At 44.4% G+C, this 25,194-nt stretch overlaps 1 protein-coding gene across 1 annotated transcript; it reads left to right on the forward strand.

Annotated features, from left to right (window-relative positions):
* Positions 1 to 207: 207 nt before the first annotated feature.
* On the forward strand, positions 208 to 2,859 carry LOC308302310 (von Willebrand factor A domain-containing protein 5A-like; the record flags this gene model as incomplete). Its single annotated transcript, XM_080746566.1, has 1 exon — positions 208 to 2,859. One exon carries the CDS (start codon positions 208 to 210, stop codon positions 2,857 to 2,859), a length of 2,652 nt encoding a protein of 883 aa, XP_080602692.1.
* Positions 2,860 to 25,194: the final 22,335 nt, after the last annotated feature.

A 25,194-nucleotide genomic window follows, 5' to 3' on the forward strand; every position in this document is an offset into this window, starting at 1 on the left:
AGCAGTTTGTCTCCAACTAAGATAGCTTGTTACCCTCCGAACAAACCCGGGTAGTTGGCCTTATACTGTACGTCCTACAGATTTGTTCCCACTGATTCGCATTCTCCCTCTAAGGAACATCTCGGTTTGATTCCTGCTTGGACACCATCACAGACAGACCCGGCATAGTGCATTCTATCTCAAAGGTTTCCAGGTGGTACGGACAATATGCACTCTATACACTGTTGCGGTTTGCTTTCTGCCAATAAAGAGCCGGTTCCTCTGAAAGGTATTGAGGTGGAGGTTGAGGTGAGGGACCATGTGGCGACGGTGACCTCCGTTCTGCAGTATGAGAACAAGGAGGAGAGTCCCATAGAGGCTGTGTTTGTCTTCCCTCTTCCTGGCGATGCTGCCGTCTGTCATTTCAGCGCAAAGATGGGACAGTCAGAGGTTGTGGCCGAGGTGAAGGAGAAACAGAGGGCTCGGGAGGAGTATGACGATGCACTGAGCTCAGGCCAGCAGGCCTTCCTATTGGAGGAGAGCGAGCAGAGCCCTGACGTGTTCTCATTGAGCGTGGGCAGTCTGCCTCCAGGGGAGAGCGCCTCCGTCAGGCTGGAGTACGTCACTGAGCTGGCTGTGGAGGCCGACGATGGGCTGAGGTTCTGTCTGCCCGCTGTGCTCAACCCCCGCTACCAACCTCAAGATGGAGGTTGTGGTCAGCCTCCTGTGGTGACCTCTGTTCCAGCTTCTCTAGTGCCTTACAATCTGTCCTTCTCTGCCCACGTGAGCTCTCCTCGACCCGTCTCTAAAGTAAAGTCCAACTGTTCCCTGGACCTTCTTCAGTACCTCAACACGGCGCAGACCCGGGCCACGGTCAGGCTGGCTGCAGGACACAGGTTTGACAGAGACGTGGAGCTGTTGATTTATTACAAAGATGCCCACCAGCCCACTGCCGTAGTGGAGGCGGGACAGGACTCTGCCAAAGCCGGCTCTCTGATGGGCGACCCGGTTGTCATGCTGAGCTTGTACCCAGAGTTCCCTAAAGCTGTCATGTCATCAGTGACTACATGCGGGGAGTTCCTCTTTCTAATGGATCGTTCTGGAAGCATGCGGGACTACACCAGGTTTGGTCAGACTCGCATTGCCAGTGCCAGGGACACTCTGCTGCTCCTGCTTAAAAGTCTGCCCATGGGCTGCTACTTTAACATCTATGGTTTTGGGAGTCACTTTGATCACGTCTTCCGCAAGAGTGTGAAGTATAAACAGGACACCATGGAGGAGGCTGTAAAGGAGGTTGAGATGATGGATGCTGATATGGGAGGAACGAAAATCTTTCAGCCCCTCAAACATATATACGAGCAACGCTGCATTCCCGGTCACCCCAGACAACTCTTTGTCTTCACTGATGGCGAGGTGAGCAACACCAAGGATGTCATTGACCTAGTGAAGAGGAATGCCGGCTCCCACAGGTGCTTCACTTTTGGGATTGGGGAGGGGGCCAGCTCTGCTCTCATCAATGGGATGTCCAAGCAGGGAGGAGGTCATGCCCAGTTCATCACAGGAACAGAGAGGATGCAACCCAAAGTGATGCAATCACTTGGCTTTGCTCTGCAACCACCTGTGGTGGATATTTCCCTTAAGTGGAACCTTCCAGAGGGACTCTCTGTAACACCTCTGTCTCCGCCCATCACAGCTCTTTTCCAGGGTCAGAGGTCTCTGATTTATGCCCAGCTCACCGGAGAGAGTTCAGGTGCCAGTGAGGGAAGCGTGAAAGTGACGTACAGGCTGGCAGACCAACCCTTCGAGTGCCAGCTCCACTTGAGGCTCAAACCGACAGAGGGCAACAGTGGACTGACGGTCCACAGGTTGGGGGCTCGGACCCTGATTCGCTCTCTGGAGCTGGAGCAGAGGGGCGAGCAAGAGCTCGCCTCCCTGCAACACTTGTTTGCCCCCACGGAGAAACAGAAGAAGGTGGTGGAACTCAGCGTCCAATCGGGAGTGAGCAGTGCCTTCACCGCCTTCATCGCTGTCAACAAAGGAAGTGGGGAGGCGGTGCAGGGACCTCTTTTGCGCAGAAATGTTCCAGTACCAGGGTCACGTGGTGGGCTGTGGAGTTGTTCAACTCCACAGCTGTCCCAGTTGTCCAGTTGGACAACTTGGAGTTGTTCAAACGAAAGAAGAAGACTCCCAGTTGTCCACGATGTGCATCAGACTCAGAGTCAGAGTTGTAACAGGAAGGGAAAAAGCAGATCCAGTGTGTTCCAGGATTTCGAGAAGAATAATGACGATAACACGATTTGGGAAAGCAGACCCGGTGAGTTCCAGGAAGTGGATAAGAGTGGTAACAGGAACACGAGTTGGGAAGAAAGCAGATCCAGTGGAGGAGGAGGAAGAGGATTCGGAGGTAAGATTATTCACGCTTCAGAGTCTTTGATGCAGAGTAGCCATGCTAGACCAAGACCGGATTTGCGTGAGTATCAGTTGCATGCTAGATCAATATTCACGTCTGAGTGTTTAGCTGCAGACCCTGAGCCTTGCAGTCGTCAGCCACCCAGAGATGCCTTGCTGCAGTTGATTTCCCTCCAGACAGCCTCTGGCTCCTGGACTCCGACATCAGCCCTGGAACATGTGCTGGGGAAGAGCAAGGACGAAGTGGAAGACTCGATGCCTGCACAGGTGAACCGGGAAGTGTGGACCACTGTTTTGGCTCTGATCTGGCTCCATGGTTCCAAGAAGGACGCCCAGGACGAGTGGCAGCTTCTGGCTATGAAGGCGGTATCCTGGCTCCGTGCACAAAAAGTCCCACGGCTGATGGAGTGCCTTGAGGCTGGAAACGCCCTGTTGGGCTGCAAAGTGCAGAAGGATGCCCTGGGGCTCTGAGAGCTTCATCCTGCCTGCCTATATCCACCAGGGTTGATTTTCATTTAGTTTGGGGTAATCCTGATTATTAAGTTAGTTTTTAGTTATTAGTTTTTAGTTGTCTCAGGCATGTGTGCGCCGTAATCTTTTAATTCATTAATAATTCATTTGACTGATTTATTTATTTATTTGCCTAATTTTGATTAAATATCATTTTTTATACAAAAAATATAATACAAGTTACAGTGTTGCTTAACAACAAACTCAAACAAATCAAAATGTATTTAGATTTTTGATTAACAATTATTTTTTACCTCAACTATTAACGAGTGTAAAATACAACTACATTATGCTATCATTATTCACATTTATTCTGGCATCAAAACCAGTTTAGCTACCATAACCCTGTAAATCTGCTATTTGAAAATGGCTGACCGTGTGTCACACTGCGAGCTTGTAAATTAGCTATTGTAAAAAAATGTTGTCTGTTTGTTTGTTTTTGAAGCGGTGAAAGCCGCTTCCAAGGAGTGTCCCATGTGTGTCCCCCACGTCCATATGTGGTAATTTCAGTCCAGAATGAACAGGTGTTATCTGTCCGTAAATGTGTGTCCCATGTGTTTCCCCCACGCCCATATATGGTAATTTCAGTCCAGAATGAACAGGTTTTATCTGTCTGTAAATGTGTGTCCCATGTGTGTCCCCCACGTCCATATATGGTCATTTCATTCCAGAATGAACAGGTTTTATCTGTCCCGTACGTCCAGAATATGTATGTAGTGTCCGTCCCGGTCTGATGATTGGATGATTAAAAATGTCCAATACTTTGAGGATTGGTCAAGCTTCACATGACAATTCGGCCCTCCAGATAAAATCATTCAGAATTCAGAATTCAGAATTCTGAAGCTCTAGAACACATACCGCTTCACTTCGAACCGAATGTATATAGAGTTCATAGCTCTAGAACACATAGAATAAAAGTTCACCGCTTCACTTTGAACCGAGGTTTCTTGAAATAAATGTTCCAGTTACTTCAAGCTCTTATTAGTGTGGTTGCCCCGCTTATTGGCGTGTTATTGGTGTTCTTACTCGCCATCCCTTTGTAACCCTTCAGCCAATCAGACATCACGATCTCCCTCTATATAGGTATACAGTACCTTGATATCATGATGTCATCCTTTTACCCGTCTCTGATTGGCTCCCTATTAGAGTCAATGGCAACCACACTTATAATTTCCAATTGCATCTTTCTAGTTGTGGGCTCGCTGAAAGGCGAGACCAGTATGTTATACAAAATCTTTATAGGTCAAGTTGATTCTCCTAAAAGAAATTACCGACAGTACAAGCCAATGAGGAACAGCATTCTTGGTGACATCACCACCAACAAGTGCTACCTGATATAAATAACAACAACACGTGGGCTCGAGACCAGTATGTTATAACAGTATACATGTTTACTGTATACCAAAACTTTATAAACCAAGGTTATTCTCCTCAAAATAGATGTACAGTACAAAGGCAGGGCCCTTAGCCAACGAGGAGCAGCCAAAGGGTAGGTAGATCTTTGTGCCCATAAATGGTGTTCCCTGCGAGCCCACACTGTTTCGTATTTCTAGTTTTGTTTTGAAGTCCACCAACCGGTTGTTTGTCCTATAATTTGACGGAAGTAGTTACTTTTATTTTTGAAGCCTATTGACCAGGAGTAACAGGTTTACATTGGTCTGATTTGACGAACAGGAACAATAACATGCCAAGTAAGCTTTACTTATACCGCTGACCCTAGCTGGACTCTCTTCAGTACCCCAACACAGAGCAGACCCAGGCCACGGTCAGGCTGACTGCAGGACACAGGTATGACAGAACTCATGAGGATAACAGGATATGTGGGCAATAGGGACATCTGGGCAACTCAAAGTAAAATGGTACCCCTGAAGCGTATGATGTTTTCCTACCCTATTGAAATTGCGATTAAAATGTGTTCCATTCATGCTCTCTCTCAATTATAGGGGTCCTTGAAAATGAAAACACTTATACCACTATACCGGCGGACTCCTAATTAGTCCCCCCAGGAATCCGCGATTCCGCGATCACGGAATTTTTCGCGGAAATCGAAGCCCTCCGCGGATATCAGAGCCTCCCGCGGATATCATAGTAGTCCGCAGAATAGGACAAGACGAGGAGCAGAATATTACATTTTACATGTAGTTTTCATCTCGGCCGCTAGATAGACGGACAAGACTCACAGCCTAGCCGGTCCTCGTGCCGGATACGGAAACGGAAATGGCTTTGTTTGCCATGGCATGCATTCATGTGCTGTGACTCGTGTGTGTGGTGACGATACCAGAGCGGATGGTGCTGATTTTTAATGGACTAGGAACTAGGCACATCGTCTGACTGTTTATATTGGCTCACAAGCCTCAAATGGTGAGAAAGACACACTCACGTATGCTATACATGGACCACCCGCGGATTTCTCGGCCATTCGCGGACTTTTCTGACGTCCGTAGAATAACGGTCGCGAGTGGCAGCAGAGCGGCGGGAGTAGTCATTACTACTATTATAAAACGATGTGTACATGGTCTGGCCAGTGGCCACCCCAGAGCCTGGGGGAATAGCTTAGCTTCCCTCCTGCTGGTTGCACTGACGCTGTATTGGTCCGGTCCCACATTCGTTCCTGACAGAAACTGTGTCCTGAACTATAGTTCCTCTATGTCTATGGTCCTGGCAATAATGCAGAAGAGAATAAATAAATATTACACCCATACTAGGTAGTAGGTAGGCTATCCTCTAAAATGTGGTTACTATGGGCAGGGTTTGCATGACAATATAGTCTTTGCAACAGAAAGTAATTATTAAAAACAATAACAATTAAAAAAAAAGAATAGATTTAATATTAGATTTATATTCTCAAAAATGATTATTTGATTATTCTAACCACTAATTAAAATTAATTGTAGCTATTTCATGAAGGGTTTTACTTGATTATTAGAACTATATCATTTTTAGCTTGATAACTGGTCATTTTAGGTTGTTTTTTAATGTCCGCGGAATCAAGAATTGTTCACCACAGAATTCCGCAGAATCAGGATTGTTCTCCGCGGAATTAAGAATTTTTCTCCGCGGATTCCTGGGGGGACTACCTAATGTGCCATTTAAATCAGTGTCATACATATTCAGTAGCTGGGTCTTAAAACATTAAGATATGTAAAAACAAAATCTAAAATTGTCCTCCGACAAGGCCTCTTCTTGACACAGACACATTTGTCCGTGTACGGACATATTGATGACACCTGTCATCGGTTTATCATCTCAATAGATCCACCCTAAAATATTTTTTTTTAAATGTCTGGAATGTTCCAATTCCGTCCATTTTCAGCAACCATATTGAATTCCAATATTGTCAGATTGGTTCCTGTAGTACATTGTTTCTCAAAGTGGGGTCCTTCCAGGGGGTCCCCAGCTAAATGATAGTTAGGAACCAAATCTTTAACTCAGAGAGTGTACAAATGGGCCCGGGAGGGTGAATTGTCTTGGATGAGTGGATTTTTGTCCTAGGGTTTTTAGCGAGGGTTCTGTCAGCATCCCTGTGTTAGCTGATAAGTGAACGGGTGCAGGGGTTAATCAGGTTTTGGAGGTATGGAGGTGCCATACCTTTGGCTGCTTTGAAGGCCAGCATCAGTGTTTTGTATTCTGTTGGGGACGCAACCGGGAGCCAGTGGAGGGAGCGGAGAAGGGGACATGCTGGAAGGCTAGTGAGGAGAGAGTTACAGTATAGGCCTAGTCAAGTTTTTTTATATGATTGGATGAGGAGCTGGGCTGACTCCTTGGTGAGGAAGGGTCTGATTCTATGGATGTTATATAGTGCGAACCTACAAGAACGGGTGACTGATGCAATGCACACCTAGGTTTTTAGCAGTTGGAACCTAAGCCACCAATGCCAGGTTTGAGACCATTTGGTCAGACGCTTCCATGTGTCCTTGGCCCTGGCTTGCACTCAATGTGTCGGTAGACAGGTTTTTGAATGGTCTCCCAGACAGGTGTAATCCTTTGCCATTCCGTTTGATGTTTTCTGTCAGAAATAATCTGCGTCTGGGACCGAGGAATAACGCAGCTACAAATAATAATAATATGGAACGCAATGTATTGGTTAAATTATAAAACATACATAAGCCCTATTTTAGCCGATCTACAAGCTCACAACGTGTCGCGATGTGACACGTTGTGAGCTTGTAGATCTGACATTTTCAAACATTTTGTACTTTTGGTGCATTAAGTACATTTTGATGCCAACACTTATATACTTTTACTCAAGTACATTTTGAAATCCGGACTTGTACTTGTAACAGGGTCTTTCTATATTGCAGTATTGATACTTTTACTTGAGTAAAATACGTGAGTACTTTTTTCCACCACAGCCAGATGGTTCCTGCAGTAGACAGAGAGCTGCTATTGTCCGGATATGAGAGAGAGGCTAATGCTAGGTAAACGACCGCCTTAACATGCATTTCAACTAGTTTATTATAGGACTGAAGCAAAAACGTAACGTATAATTAAGGGAACTCAGACATCCCAACTTTGAGATCAGCATTTCCGGGAGGTCCCCTGTGCACGTGCGCGCACCCGTTCTCGCGCACGTGCTGTGGGGATTTTACTCATTTTTCTACGTTTAAAAATGGTTAAAAACTGTTAAAAACGGTTCTGCACGGCGGCGGGACCATTTTAGGCTTAATATAATCGGTTTAATTTATAGCATGATGTCTTTCTTACCTATTTGGGAGAAAGTTCTGTCACTATCACAGTGAGACACACACAACAGCCTGCCTGCAGGCTGCCCTGCGTCGCACAGGCTGCAAGATTGACAGTTCAACGACGAATGAGAACACATTTATTTGCATAGCGGGTCGCAGATCCGGTTCTAGACCGGATCCAGCCGGATATGGCAAGCATTTGCGTGTTCTACCGTGATTTCCGGGAGGTTGAGTGCCACTCGCGGGTGTCTGGGAGGAGACACTGATTTCCGGGGGACTCCTGCAACATCCGGGAGACTTGGGATGTCTGGGAACTGAGGACACCCGCACACTGTCTGCACTTGCTCAATCAATTTAATCGGCGGCGCGTTCAAGGTCCTTCCGCTGGCCTATGAGCGGGCACATGCCTGAAAAAAGGACCCTGAACTGAACCTGTCGGCGAATTAAAATAATATCTTTATTTTACTTAAGTGCCGAGAGTGTGAGGCTGTCCTTGACTCCTTAAATTATCCCTGTTGTCTACTCCACCAACGCACCTGTCACCATGAAAACGTAATCCTCTTTTTATTGTTCCAAAGAGAAATGTTGGGACATTTCTGTCCAAACTGCGCTCATATGCGAGAGCAGTGGTTTTCAACCTGTGGGTCGGGACCCACAGGTTGTGCTAGAGCGGTAGTTCTTGACCTTTTTCTGTGTTTGTGGCCCACTCAGCCTGTTTATTCTGATGATCAGTCAATCAGTCAATGAATCAACCAATTAATAGATGTATCTGTATCGCAATGAAAACTGACTTTTCACTATTTTAAGGGGAGCAGGGGTGGAAAACTTTGATGATGGAGAGGGCCACAATTAGCCTGATTTCAGACTCTGCACTGGAGCTTGAGTCTGAAGTTGTCCCTATTCTATTTGATTTAAAAGGGGAGGGGATTTAAAATTTGAAATTCCCAATCACAAGAGATCTGGTGGGAGGGGTTGTGTTTGACTGTGTACACAAAACATTCCCCCTCCCCCTTTATGACAGGAATCAAGTTGTTGTCTCTGATGTTTCATTGATTAGAGAGAAGCACTAACAACCTATTTACACTTGTATGGCTCAATCAATGACTGCAGTTCAGAAACCCTTTGAAGTTCAAAGGGAGCAATTAAGAGCTCTGGTGAGCCACCCCTCCCTCCACTGTTTCTGTTGATTTTCAAGAGTTAGACCCACCCCTCCTCCGTCTTGCATTGATTTCATTGGTCGGTGTGCCAAGACACCGACAGAAAGAGGCGCGTCATATGCCACTTCCAGACCAAGAGAAGCAGTCCACTCTGAGAGTGGGCGGGTCTATTGGCTGGAGCCAGGCAAGGCCACTATACCAGTATTTCCACTCTCGCTCCATAATGCTGCATTCACACTGCAGATATATAGTTGAACGTTTTGCTTGCTTGGTCAATGTTATCTCAATGGAAACCAGCTTTAAAGATACAGGACACACACAGAACGAAGCTTTGAAAGCTTTAAAGCTGGTTTCCATTGAGATAACATTGACCAAGCAAGCTAAACGTTCAACTATATATCTGCAGTGTGAATGCAGCATAAGAGGGTAACATTGCATATTGTCGGGCAGATTCCCTTATCTCTGTGTTATCTCAGCAAATTGATGGTCTACTTCGTCATTCTATATCACACAAAAATAGCCTATCTACAAGCTCAACGCGTCGCAATGCAGACGCGTTTTGAGCTTGTAGATCTGCTATGTTTGATGAATGTTGAATTGGAATACTGAAAACCTAAATACAAATACATTGGACATAAAAAATACAAATTCTAATACTAATCATTAACTCATTCTGCGCGATCCCCGTAGAAACCGTAGATTTCCTGCTGTACCGCGGTGCCATGCCCGTCGATCCCGGAAGTTTAATTAGCTTTAATCATTATGAAAGGATTAAAAGTATTATCGCAGATTTTCGCTGTTTCTGGCTCTTTAGGCCCGCCCCCCTAACTGTATCCGGTCATTTCCGGTCTGGACCGGATCTAGCTTTCCGTATCCGGTCTGAGCCCGGGCCATAGTCCCGCCTCCTTTGGTTTACAGTGTAACAGAAGAGAAAGCTACTCGGCGATGGAACACTCGTTTTTCAATCGGATTTTTGCGTTTGGAAACTTTGAGCCAGTCTCTACACGCCTGGATTATGATCCCCGCACATATCGTGCGTTTTGTGCGCGAACGTGTCCACTTGTTATCATAGCGCACAGTTGGCTTTTTTCAATGTTTTTTCATGTAAACACTGGCGGATAAGCAGGGATACAGCGTGGCAACGGATATGTCTATTTCAATGGGTTTTTTTTTATTCGAAAGCTTGTCACCGAGTCTACAGTCTACTAGATGAGTCGCGCACAGATTGTGCACGATGCGTGCGCGACTGCGCGTGCCCACGTTAAAAGGTAAGGACAATTTGGCAGCTGCTTACTACAGCTATGTTTAAAATGGCAGCAAAATTGTTAAGCTGCTAATATAGACTAAGTAATTAAAGCGGGTCATGTTTGGAATTGTAACAGCTCATCAATAATCAATAATATATCAGTATTCCAATAACCTGCGGGCCGCATCAAGTGAAGGTGGGGGCCGCATGTGGCCCCCGGGCCGCCAGTTGCCCGCATGTAAGTCATAGAGTTTTGTCAGTTATTCAGGGGCCCACTGGCAATATCCTCACCGCCCACCAGCAGGCCCTCGGCCCGGCCCACAGGTTGAGAACCACTGTCCTAGAAGACAGATGTGCCAGAAACGCTGTTGGCCCACTTCTATGGTGCATGGCTCAAATGTGTTTACTGGACACAGACACAAATTGACAGGCGCCTTTGTAAAGCCATTATTCTGTTACATAAAAAGGATGCCAAAGTACCGTGCACAATATTCCAGAATGACACATCCGTGGCTGCGTTATTCCCCTGTCCCAGACACAGATTATTTCTGACAGAAAACATCAAACGGAATGGCGAAAAATTACACCTGTCGCGGAGACCATTTAAAAACCTGTCTACCGGCACATTGAGTGCAGCCAGGGCCAAGGATGTGTGAAAGCGCCTGACCAAATTGTCTCCAACCTGGCGTGTGTGTCGCCACAGTTTGGAGGTTGTCTGTTTTTGGTTGCGGGACACCACACTGAACTACCGGTATAAGCATAATCAAGCCAATACTGGAGATGTGGCGTGCAACATTGATTTCTACACAGAGAGGGCAATTTTTTCAACATAAGATCCTATCCTGCATTCACGTTCAGGAGAGACAATTCTCTTGAATGTTGCCTTGGTGCCTTCAGATATGGCATGGAAAGGAGGCATTTGCCTTTCTTTCACGATAGTAAGAACTGCATCCGTGGTCTGGAGAGGGCACTTTTTACAGACGGGTAAAAGGGCAGGGGCTCAATAAGCCCCCTTTGATGTCTGTGTGTACATGTGTCTGACCCTTAGTAAAAGAACAGTATTTATTTGTTCACACCAATTAGGAATGCTATGTTGTGGAATACAACTATTCTTGGTTCTGCTTTGAACAAACGGTTGAAAACACAATCTGTTTTCAAGCCCTATGCAATGATAACACAACAAGTTTGACAAAAAAATTAAAACATAATCATGCCGTTAAATTGAGTGTGTTGGATTAGTTCATTTTCATGCTGTGCTGAATTGAGCGGTATCAAATTACTTGCCTCAAAACATCAAACGCTGCTTTGTAAAAAAAGAAATGGCCAAAGCAAGTGCAAGACATAGTCAATGGGATACACATCACAGACCAATAAGTTCCCTTGGGTCTTAGAAAGAGAGGAAAATCATAAAATGAAGGAACGGTTGTAGATGGCGTGATAAGAGAGGGAAAAGGGAGCCGGGGCCAAAGGAGGAAGGATTCGTCACAATCATCTTTCATCTGATAAAAGAGCAGGGACTTTTACAGACAACACCAGCTGCATGCTAAACACATTACACTATACTGCTCCTTTCTTGCTTGCTTGCTTTCTTCTTTCCTCTTTTGCTTTCTTTCATAATAGCCTACATTCATTTATGTTAGGGCTGTACCTCTGGTATTATATCCGTGATGGCTGATAGCACTGTGTTCCAATCCACGGCAATAGGAAATGAAGAGTGGCTCCGTAATTATTGTCGAGCTGAATGGGAGGACTATCGACAGAAACTCAAAATGAGTGGAGGCTGTGTGTGTGTGTGTGTGTGTGTGTGTGTGTGTGTGTGTGTGTGTGTGTGTGTGTGTGTGTGTGTGTGTGTGTGTGTGTGTGTGTGTGTGTGTGTGTGTGTGTGTGTGTGTGTGTGTGTGTGTGTGTGTGTGTGTGTGTGTGTGTGTGTGTGTGTGTGTGTGTGTGTGTGTGTGAGATCACATAGGTTCAGAGATGAGGCAATTGTCTTTGTGTCTGCAAGCAAAATACCTGACAGGCAGACAAGATGATCCATTGACCCGACAGACAGACAGACAGTTTCTACAGCTGGCTGTGTTACTGCATTATAAACTGCTCATAACAAGGCTAGGCAAAAAAAAAAGACTTCACAATCCCTGGCCTGTCACCTACCCCATTGTAAACACGTTTGAATTCATTCAGCTTTAAATCAGTGGTTCTCAAAGCGGGGTGCGGGGATCCCTATAGGGGTCCTTGAGGAGGTTAAACCATTGTAACCCTATTTATAGTTTATAGTTTTTCCACACTTCCCATTACTTTGCACAGTTGACCCCAGGTATTTAAACTCCTTCACCCTTCGCCAGCTCTTACTTCTTGCGTCCTCACCGACTGACTCGGCCACTCCTTACCTCCTCTACAACACCACACTTCCTCACACTTCCTCTATCGGCACCTTATCATACTTTCTCTAGGTCATGGCTCCCCAATAGGCTGCCACATAACGTACATCTCCACCTGACTTGTGATGTAACTGCATCCAGTTGGCTCTCGTGTGTGTGTGTGTGTGTGTGTGTGTGTGTGTGTGTGTGTGCGTGTGTGCGTGCCACTGTGTGCAACACAGGTATTTACCACTGGAAGACTAATAATAAAAACATGTAATTAACTGCCTGGTTCTGGCCTTCTCTAATACTTCTCCATCAACACTCGCAGTGCAAACTTTGTGTCTGTGGTGCTCTTCCTTGGCGTAAAGCCATACTGCTGCCTGCTGTCACCTCTGCTGTTAGCCTATAGCTTCCACTAATCTTTCCCATACCGTCATGCCGTGGCTCATCAGCTTTATGCCTCTGTAGTTACTACAGCTCTGTACATCACCCTTGTCCTTGAAATGGTCTACCCCATACCAGTGCTATTAAGAGGAGTCATATACCTGCTGCCCTGGTGAGAAATCGAATCGACAAAGTCTATAAAGTCACTGACACTAGCCTTCTGTCATCCAGCACAATCGGCCCCCGTGGAGATGCTTAGCTTGGCCGACCCCAATCTGTGAGGGAAAACAACAGCCTGTTCTGCTTCTGGGACCATTCCTGGTGCCATGTGTAACCCTATAGAGGGTATGCGCATGCATAAAGTGAATGGCAAATCGAGTGGCACATCGAGTGGCAAAGTGAGTGGCAAAGTGAGTTTAACGTCGTTTAGCGGTGTTTAATGCAATCAAATAGGACTTTTCTGTTTGGCGTATGGGCTGTCAAGTCCAGAAAGTAGTTTTTTTGCCACTCAGTAGGCGTTCCCGCATAACTTCCTGGTATGATGATGATGTCACGTGCATACCCTCTATTCCTCAGGATTTTACCATGTGAATATGTAAAATAGAACATTTGTATTACATTTAAATAAATAGAGTGTTCATGCCCTTTGGTCTTGGAGGTTTTTCTCTTATAACATGGGGTAATTTTACAATCGTCTCATAAGAGCATTGTGGTCCAAACATATAATCAAACTGTCTCTGCGATATTGTCGCGGAGGTGGCTCTGTATAGTTCACGATATTAGTCACTCATATTCGATAGTCTGTTTCTGGTGAAAATGTAACTAATTCGGCGACGGTAGCATTAGTGAGTTCTCGCCATTAGTTGATTCTTCATATCTATATGAGTCAAACCACCAAGATGATTTGTTTGTTTTGAACCCAGTTCATATTTGACACAATATATTTTTTTTTATAAAAGGTCTATGGGAATTCTAAATGGGGGGAAAAAAACGCAACCCAGGTAGGATGTGTAAATTACACCAGACTTCGGTGCTCTATAGTGTCTTCATCCGAAGCACTTTAGAATGTGCATTACATTGGCGAAAGGGCCTTTCTGTGTGGAGTTTGCATGTACTCCCCACAAAAAACGCAGTAATCCTGGTCTCTATACTGCCAGGGTTCCTGATAGAGGAGAAAGGAACTGGTTGGAATAACGTGTTCCTTCCACGCGCTACGTCCAACTGGGGAAGCTCCCCCTGTCAGGTGATAAGAAGCGGTGTGCTCACTCCTCATGCATTGAAGGAAGCATGAGCTCAGTTCGGGGCTCTCCCCAGGTTGGCAGAGGGAGAGCAGCGCCCAGGATTACAGTTTAGGCAATTGGCACTGGGTGAAATATGTGTTACAAAATCGTGGGGAAAAAAAAGGGTGGAGGAAACCATGTAAGGCACCAACCCGGTTCAGTATCTTGCTCAAGGACACTTTGACATGAACCCGCAGTGGGGAGCCGCCTCAGGAATTGAACCGAGAACCCTCAGGGCGGCTCGCTGCCCACTCTGCCTCCTAAACCGGTGTATAATCTGGCGCTAAACAGAGCCTTTAGGAGGCAGGAGGGAGAGGTAGTCAGTCAGGTAGACACGGAGCGGCGCGGCAGCAGGGTAATTATGTATGAGGAACACACTTAGTGTCATGCTGGAAGGTTGGCACTGGACTAACAGATGGTAATTCCCTGTCAGTCCCCGCTCTCCTGGCAGACCTCTGGATTAGTGGCACTGCCACACGCGCCGTCACGTAATACCCTACCCCAGTGGTGGAAAAAGTATTCACATATTTCACTTAAGTAAAAGTATCAATACTGCAATATAGAAACACTCTCTTAGAAGTAAATGTCCGGAATTCAAAATGTACTTAAGTATGAAAGTGTTATGCTTAGTTCAGTGTGGTATCACACACCGAAAATAGCTGACCTACAAACTCACAACGCGATGCGACGCGTTGCGACGCGTTGTGAGCTTGGAGGTCTGCTATTTCCACCAAAAGGCCCTTTTAGAAATTTCAGATCCTGCCTCTCTAACATTCTGTACAGCCCTATAGTAAGCTTTGAGTTTAGAGCGCAAACCTCCTTTGCTACACAGTAAGTGCATGCAGCACCAGCCTCCAGGGAAATAGTTCAGAAAATCTTGTAATTGTTAATTAAGATGCAGAGGAGAGAGACTTTAACAAGGTCAACATTGTGTAGCTGTTGTGCTACAGCACTGTACATACATGCATGCATGATTGTTGATCAATGCCTCCTTTTCATCTACCTAATTATATCGCTGCCATGCCGCCGGGGAGGTGGGAAGTATGTTTCTACCCATGTCCGTCTGTGCGTGTCTGTGTGTGCATACAAGCCTATGAACAGTTCATCTTGGGCACCACTGGACCAACCGGCGTGAAAACTCTGCACACTCCCAGCATGCCAGCGAAGCAGGCCTGGCTTGTGGTGGACATTTTTGTAAAAATACTTTCTTTTGCCATGGACATACAAAATGTGAAGACAATAATCTTACCAGAAACGCATGAAGAGATATCCCTGAATCAGCATAACAGATCTGTAACACACTCAGTGTCTTGGGGGTCCTTTCAATAAAACATTTGAGAACCAGTCACCAGTCCACTAGAACTAGTACTAGTGGACTCCTGACTAGTGTCATTATAAATAATTGTCAAACATATTCTGCAGAAAAACTGGAGACAAGATGAAAATACGAAAAATTTTGTCTGCATGTGTACATACATATTGATGACCTCAGCAATGAAGAACCTCCACTATACAATGTTTCAAATTGGCGCTGTAAAATACTTCACATCTACAACTCATAGGTATTCGACTTTGTAGTAAGGTACAAAGTCGAACGGCATAAATAATAATAATCACCCTTGGACCATGACGCAACTAACTGCCCATATACAGTACTGTGGTCCTCATCCATTTCTGGCCGACAGTATTTTGTCACCATTTCGACAAAACATTTTTGGCAGGTCTTGATGGCGTAGTAATGGCTGATTTTACACTTGGTTGCATGCCGCGTTGTGAGCTCGGCTATCTTTAGACCGCAAAACACCAGTGTGCAACCAAACATAAAATGACTTGCCTTTTAGTTCTACTGCGTCTCTTCTCCTCTAGTCCCGCCCCCACAAATTTGTGTCTAGTTTTTATTTGTTGAAAAAATCAGTTCATGGGCATTTTAGAACTGAATGTGTTTTCTCTCGCACGCGTGGGTGTGAGAGAAGACACAACATCTATTCAAACGTCCACAGACATGCACACAACGCACACTCAGGCAGTTTCCGTGCCGACACGTGTGGGGGTGTCAGTGATGACCTTGGCAGAGAGCGTCTATCAGGAGTGACAATGAAGGGAGGAAGCCTCCATTTGTGATGACAAAGCAGCGGCAACACTTTGATCTTAATAAGATGGAGACTTAACAGTCCATTAACCCACTGATCGCCTTACATGCACTGCACACACGCACGCGCGGACACGCCTGCATGCCTGCACGCTCACACACATACACACACACATGTGATCGTGTGTGTGTGTGTGTGTGTGTGTGTGTGTGTGTGTGTGTGTGTGTGTGTGTGTGTGTGTGTGTGTGTGTGTGTGTGTGTGTGTGTGTGTGTGTGTGTGTGTGTGTGTGTGTGTGTGTGTGTGTGTGTGTGTGTGTGTGTGTAACTGAATGTTTTCTGTTGATATCAAGTACTTCCCAGTAGCCCCTCATGAAACTGACTCCTAAACCAAAAGGACAATTCTATTTTCTATCCTGAATGGCAGGACTGATGTGCAATAATGCAGCTGAAGTTCAGAGGCATTATATTGCCATTTGTTAGGCTAGATATTTGTTTAAATGTCTTTACTTTGTAAAAATGTACCTGATTTTTTTTTACTAATCGTGAGACGTTATCCAGGTATTTAACAACTTCATCGAATATCGCACACTTTCCTAATATCGTGCAGGCTTACCGTACACACCCGCACACATACTGTACACAAACGCACGCACACGTGCACACACACACACGCACGCGCACACACACGGACGGACACACACACACACACACACACACACACACACACACACACACACACACACACACACACACACACACACACACACACACACACACACACAAACCATTTTCATTCAACAGTTGGATTACTTTAATAGGGATAGATACAAATGCACATTGACAAACTGGAATACATGAGATCGCACAAGAAAATGAAAATGTGCACGTCTACACACACACACACACACACACACGTGCACGCGCACATGCACACACGCACACGCACGCACACACACACACGCACGCACGCACGCACGCACGCACGCACGCACGCACGCACGCACGCACGCACGCACGCACGCACGCACGCACGCACACACACACACACACACACACACACACACACACACACACACACACACACACACACACACACACACACACACACACACAGTGATGGCTGGCAGAACTTCCTCACACTAATTGGTCAGATTCCCCTGCAGGGGGTCTGTTGGCTGGCGGCTTTGCACGTTGATGCCCGCTCGCTGATGCTCGCTGTGTCTGTGATGCGTGCAGCGACCCAGATGTCACTCCTCGCTGCCCGTCCAATAAGCTACGGACTCTTGTGAGCGGCCACGCTGAGAAATGAGACGGTTAATATCCAGTGACCTCGCGCAGACCCCAGCTCCCCACCGGTACTCCCTAATGGTACATTGATTGACCGTTTTGATTATGTGAAGACGAAAGCCGCTCGCTCGCTAATCCAAGACTGATGTGGTGGTTGGTGTTTTATTAGGCAACTTTAATATCAGTGTTGCAAAGAATCAATTTTATCGATACTACCTACCTGTGCATTGTATTTAGCATTTTTAAAGAAAAAAATGAAAAGGAGGGGTTTACTTTTCCTTTCATATATGGGTTCATGTCAAGGTGCAGGTTTGTCAATATACAATGTCCATGTATTTGGCAGATAATCACTGTGTTTACTTATTTATATCCATAATAATACATATTTCCCTTTAAAACCTGTACTATCCACACCTTTCACACAGATTTAATTTCTTTGCTAAATAGTTACTATATTGATTTTAAATCATTGAATTGAATCGTATCGTATCGTATCGCCATGAATGAACCAATATCGTCCATGTATCGTATCGTCAACCATGTATCGTGATATGTATCGAATCGCTATTAAAATGTATCGTTACACCCCTACAAATTAGCCTTTGTGATTTTGGGAGATACACAATTACCTCAAGAACAGATAGGCCTATATACAATCAGTGTAATATCACTTATATCTCGATAACTTGTGAAATGGGACATTCTGCAATAATGAGTGCTTTAAGTACATTTAGATGCAAATACTTTGGTACTTTCTTATCGCCGCTATCTCAGTCATGCCACCGCTGCTTGTATGACATAGTGTGAAACAGGGATCATTCTTAGAAATGACATTTTCACTGCCACCAGTTCCAATTAGACAGATAGGGAGGCATATTAAACTTGATTTTGATAAATGAATCAATTAGTTTCTCTAGTGGACCAAGGGCAGCCGTGTTCGTTCCCTGAATACCAACCAGGTTCTCTTTCAATTACCAGTCTGTTGGATTGAGCCAGAGGCAGGGTTAATTTTGAAAGCAAATTTTGATTTAGTTTTAGTCAGTGTCTTTTGAATAAAGTTTCATTTCGTTTTAGTCATATTTTAGTTTATAGTCTAGTTTTAGTCTACAAAAAATCAGATGATTTGAGTCGACTAAATCTACAGTTGATTTTGTTGACAAAAATGTATTTTGGCGGGTCTTGATGGCGTTGCGTTGGCAGATTTTACACTTGGTTTCGTGCTGAAAATAGCCAACCTACAAGCTCACACTGCATCGGAGCCTTAGACTGTAAAGAATATGGACGGTGGGAACCCATTGGTTTCTATACTGCGAAAATGAAGTTTTTTTTTTTGCCCTTGTATGGGTGTTGCCATCATTGTTTTAATAGGTACCATTAAATGCTATTGGCTGCCAACGGTCACGTGCAACCACAGATACTTGGGTAAATGGGTTGAGTCTGCATGCCGAAAATAAAGCACATGAAGAAGAATCATCACAAGCCTATGATCACAAGCCCCTCCTACAGCATACCCTGCTTTAACATCAATTATAACATAAATTGGACCATATTTTCACAAAACACATATCATTGTGATTGAAACTAGGCTTTAAACTAGCGACAGGAACCATAAAGTATTTATGACAATGTTTATTAAGGTAATAAAATCAAATGTAAAAGTTCGGGGCAAATGAATGGAATCCTATGGAGAACATGTTGCTTCTCGTACCAGAACAGCTAAACTAGTGGCCAATCATATTAACTTTTAGTTCTGTGTTTGCTTTTATTTGTTGGCGAAATAGACAATATATTTACTGTAGTCTTCTATTTAATTATCATAGCTTAGTTTTTATTTTGTTTTCGTCAGTGAAACAAATTGGTTGATGAAGATTTTTCATCATACTGTAGTTTTAGTCAACAAAATGAACACTGGCCAAAGTTACCTCTTCCTCACATAGAATATAATATTTGTGTTCCTACAATAATCTTTTTAAAGATTTGCTAAGCTTTTTTTTAATAGTTAAAGCATAAAATAATGGTTAAAGTGGTTCCAAGTCTTAACCCTAACATTTTTTAGGCCACTGGTTCTAATTACAAGTGGTTCTAAGTACTTCTTCCACCGCTGTGTGATCCTTCAGTAATCCATGGGCTTCACATTAAATCAATGCCTCTCTCTGACCACAAACGTAGTGATTTTGAAAATGTTTTGACAAATGCATTGTCAGTTTTTGCTTTTGAACTTCAAGCGTATCGATCAAGTCCCAGCGTGACAAATGAATAGAAAGAATAAATAAGAATACAAAAATCCATGCGGATCTGTGAATTGCTGTTTCTGTTAACTTAAAAAAAATTGAGCTGTGTAGCAAAACAATAATAAAGAGAAAAGAAAATCACAGCTGAAAATACATTGATTGGGTAGTCCAAACTGCCCATGACTCAGCTAAAAACGTTCCTGCATTCAAATGCTGCTGTTCGTTTGAATGTAGACAAAGCCTACTGTAGCTCGACCTGTCACAATTATTACATAATCGTATAATTGCAATTCTTTTACATAATCGCAATTATTTTTTCATAATTGTCGTAATCGTTTAATGTTGAAAAATGTTCATATATTTTTAAACATTTTCAACAATAGTGGAAATAGCAGATCTACAAGCTCACAACGCGTCGCAATGCGACACGTTGTGAGCTTGTAGATCGGCTATTTCCACTATCAATGTTTTTTTTTTAAAGTTGTTAAATATGTCAGTCATGTCTTTGTATATTTAGGTTTATGTGTCATATTTGCCACGCGCAACTTCAAAGCTTATACAAGCCAAACAGAAATGTAATTGTCAACGACAAAAACACAACAAAATTGTTAATCGCAATTATTTTAGTGACAATTAATCGTTGTGTAAAATGTCATAATCGTGACACCCCTAACTGTAGCTGCTCAGAATCCTTCCTGTCAAATAGGCAGGTTATGCAGACAGGCAGAAAGACAGAACGACCGGACGGATGACATTTAAGGAGGTTCTAGGCCAGGGACATGCAGAGAATGTTAGAGAGGCAGGGGCTGAAATTTCTAAAAGTGCCTTTTGGTGGAAATATCGAAAATAGCAGACCTCCAAGCTCACAACATGTCGCAGCGCGACGCGTTGTGAGCTTGGAGTGCGTTTCAGTGCGTTTCAGTGCGTATACTGAACTAAGCATGATCAAGTCAATACTGGAGATGTAGCGTAAGGGACCGTTCGTTTTTTAGCCACCAGGGGGTGCTGGTGCAGATGTGATTTTCTTTTTCTTTTTTTTCTTGACCCCCCCTCAGCCTTCAAATATTTTTTTGTGACCCCCCCCTGAGTGACTTTAGGAAAATGCATGACCCCCCCACACACACACATCATTATCCTTAAAAAAAGGAAAAATAAATACATAAATACACATATACATTTTACATCCATATTAGGTCATGTGTTGCTTTTATCAAGTAATGAAACGAAAGGCTTTTGCACACCTACATCGACAGGTGCTGTCGAGGAGAGACCAAGCAATGGTCGGTGAACTGAAAAGGCATTTCGGTATTTAAACCTTCATCAGGCAAACTCTGAGTTTGCCTGATAAAGGTTTAAATACCGAGCATTGCATCCCTTTATTAAATTCCCCTTTTTGCATTTGAAGTGTGTGTGGAGTTTTTGCCTTTTCAGCTTTTATCAAGTAAAAAATAAGCAATTGAAAACCATGGCACTGTAGTCCAGGTGACCAGCTGCCTCGGCCCAGCTACCTTGAATGTAGGGGGTTGAGTGTTTTTATATTTAAAGACAAATGGCATTTTTAAAATTATTATATATGTAAAAGTGGTTTTCTTTTTACACTAATATGTTCGGGGACCCCCTCCAGTATCCCCGTGGACACCCGAGGGGTCGTGGACCCCCTGTTGAAGACCCCTGATTTAAAGAATGAATCCATCTTTTATAAATCGCATGACCCCCCCTAAAGCCAAAATAAAAAAACATGGCCCCCCCAAGTGCTCAGAAAAATATTTTATGACCCCCCCTATTTTTGAACCATAGCTACCTTAATTAATAAGAGTATGGTCCCTAACGGCATGGAATTCCTACACAGAGAGGGCAATTCTTTCAACATAAGATGCTGCATTCAAGTTCGGGAGAGTTTGGTTTGGACAAGGCCTGAATACTGCCTTCAGGTATGGCATGGAAAGGAGGCATTTGCATTTCTTTCACCATAGTAAAAACTGCATTCTTGTTCTGGAGAGGGCACTTTTTACGGACGGAAAAAGGGCAGGGACTCAAGCCCCTTTTGATATCTGTGTGCACCTGCCTGTTCTAGACATTCAAACAGCCTCAGGGCTCCAGGGATAGCTACTGGGCCCCAGATCAAATTAGCGAGGAATGGTTTCTGGACTCACTCGAAACAATCTTGTCTGTACATTCTCTCTCCCCAGTCCTCTGCCCACGGAGAACAACAAAAGGTCTGCTTATTACAGATTAAAAGTGCCTCTCTACAGTAAAGCCCCGCTTCACGCTACGCCGCACGCCAGTGTTGAAGCGAAAATAGATGATCGACAAGCTCTACAACACGTTGTCTCCAACGTCTGTTGCAGGGCTTTTAGATCGCAGATTTTCGGAGAGCATATACTGAGCAATACTTTATTTCCTTAGAATGTTCCTTACTGTGCAGACAAACCTTTTAACGAACTGTTTGACATGACCTAATTGCACAGCTTCAATGAGAAAAGACATGGTGTGATACGTCCTTAATGGTTCGACTTAATCAGAATATGAAGATTGACAAGTCTTTGATGTGTGTTTTTCACAGCCACTATTTCACTTCATGTAGTACACTGAAGTCTTTGTAGTGCGGGGGTGATGGCAGATTTAGGCCAGACTCACACATGCGTGCTGCCTTCAAAGCATCCACTTCATTCTATGGGGAGAAACGTGGGCGGAGGGTCCCGTTGCGGTGCGCTGACGTGCGCGAAGTCCAACGTGTGCGAAGTGTCGGGGGTCAACGTTGGTGGAACTTGAACGCGTGCCAATTAGTGGGAAAGAAGACACACTTGGCAGCCATTTTGCCTTGTAGTTTTCTTACAGTGAGCATGCTGAGCCAACACGCCAACGCAACTTAGTCAAACGAACTCGGCACCATGAGCTGTCACAATGTTTTCATGTTGCCCGTGCACAATGTTTTCATGTCGCGCGTGCATAACGTACATTATGCGTGTGTGCGTGGGCGTTGTAGGTGTATTCCCTCATTTCTAAAAATAGCACTGACACCTAAGGCTTGCGTTTCAGGTGGGTTGCCTATGACACATCTAAAGGTGCCTCCACACCGAAAATACTACAGGAGACTTGTTCAAACTGTTCACAGACTGCAAAGAACTGCAAAAAACTAAGCACATTGAATTTTCCAGCCGACTGTATGCCGACTGTAATTACTGTACAGTTTTGCGCATGCGCACTGTGTTGCCATATCGGCTCGTTACAAGCGACTTTGATCCTGTTTTCCTATAATGTTGCTAGTTGTGGGTTACTTTTGTTTGGGCATGTTTCTGAATTGCAGTTGCTTATTTGGCCTTGCTTTCAACATTCTTTTAGAAAATAGCTAATGTAATAGAGCTCAATAGGTGAAACTGGATGCTTCTTTAGGCCTTGTTTTCATAGACCTGGTCGCTTGTTTAACTCACAGAATCTGGCAACCGGGGAGCAGAAGCGGAGACGCTTCCTGTCCGCTGTTTACTTCTCCTCACACCAAAACAACACACATCACTATTACTAGCGTTGCCTTGGAGTTGATTAGTATAGGAAATTGAGAGTTGAGATTGTGAATATGCTATTTAGTTAAAATGTGCAACGGGAAAATGTCTCTGGCTTATTTAGGCTTGGTTTTGCTGCAGCAGTAGCAAACGAATGGTCCATTACAACTCGCTACAATTCACCGACGTCCAGGGGCGACTCAACAAAACTGAGCACGTCCAGTCTTCCAGTTTTCCGTCGATACTGGTCGATAGCGTTCCCGACCCGCTGCCGAAAACCTACCGATGAGCTCCCGTTCAGCAACAGACGCTTTCTGCCGCTATCCGCCGCCGATTCGGCCACAAATCTGTTTGGTTAAAAGTGGCCTTAAGCAACTGGTGACAAGGGCCATTCACACCAAGCACTGTAACGATAACTTACTATATCGTTGACATTGTCTTTGTTCTAGCAAACCATTTTTTTTAAAAGCCTTTATAGTTAGTGCTTGGTGTTAACAGCCCTTAGTCCAGGTGTGACTTTGAATCATCCGAAAAAAGAAAAGTAAACACAACCGTTGCTCTTTTTGACCCAGAAATGTTGAAACCTGTTCTCATCCCCATTAAGCTCCATGCATCCATAAAGTTTTCTATCTATCTATGCATGTTTGCATCCATTCTCAAGTCATTTTAATGCACGCACGCACTCTCTCTCTCTCTCTCTCTCTCCAAGCTCACGACTCGTGCACTTGTAGATCTGTTCCTTTTATGTACTTATTCATTTGTTTTTGTTGGTTTTTATCCCCACCTATAATGACATGCCAAACACTGAAACAGTTGAAGCTGATGCACCTTGGCTACAGTTCATTGCTCTGTCATGGTCGCTCAGCGTCAGGCGGCCGTGGCCTCGGTGTAGAGTTCTCAACGGGCCTGAAAATTAAGGCCCGGCCCTAACTGGGCCCTAACTGGGCAGGCCCGAGGCCCTACCCTGCCCTACTAGTTAGCATACATTTTAGGCCCTACCCGGCCCGAAAACATCGGGTCGGGTTGGGTATGGTGGGGTCTATCATATACTAATAGTAATAAAATAATATAAACAAATATTTTATTTTTTCATTAAGCCTGAGGCCCTACCCGGCATGACTAATTAGCTTACATTTTAGGCCCTACCCTACCCTAATTCTCGGGTTCGGGTATGGTCGGGTTCGGGCAGAATTTGAGAACTCTACCTCGGTGTGAACGCAAACCTTCTGACGTCACTCTGAACCAGTCCTTCTCTAACTTTTTCATGTTGTCGATATAAACCGCATAGAGTATAGGCTCTATTGCAGCCTGACAGTAGAGTTGCGGATTCGATTCCTGGTGCCCGAAGGCCTTTTGCTGCTTGTTACTTCCCCGTCAGACAGACAGACGGACAGATCTATCGATCCAGAATGAGGCAAAGGTAAAGATATAGCGTATATGATTTGGTATTGATTAAACACGCTATAAAACCTCTATCATTCGCTGCGTGGCTGGCCGGTGGTTCCAGGGAGTCATTTTCTTTTATGTAGGGATGAAGGGAGACATTTCACAGGCCCTTTGAGGACACCACAGTCCCTTATTATCACCGTATGACCAGATTGTCAAAGAAATGACCTATACGCACTTTAAAGTTCATCTGCTGCCTTGTGAATTGGAATCTCTGGAGGATTAAGAACGGCAATAACTTGCCTTAAGAGGTTCGAGATAAGGAGGTCCCGTTAAGGGCTCGGATTTTGTTGCGGTCGGGCAGAAACCTTGTATCTCCATGTTTCAACTTTTTACAGTTTTCTTTGTAAATCAACCCGCTACTTCATCGGATAACAGTGTCGCACAAAAGTAGCAAGATCTACGAGATCACGGCGCGTTGCTTACCGGCTATTTTCACAATTCTAAAATGTTTTCATAAAAAAGGAATGGTTTTGGACATACAAGGTTTCCACCGGACACCAATGATTTGATTTGTAATATAAAATCTTAACAAAAGCGCAAAATGCACCTTCACGTCGGACGATCTGAGACATTGGTTGGAGTTGGCAATCCCCATATTTTTCCATTTGTAAAGTAATAGTCTATAAT

This window comes from Nannobrachium achirus (assembly GCF_963921795.1).
Source record: "Nannobrachium achirus genome assembly, chromosome: 17".
Classification (NCBI taxonomy): Eukaryota; Metazoa; Chordata; class Actinopteri; order Myctophiformes; family Myctophidae; genus Nannobrachium; species Nannobrachium achirus.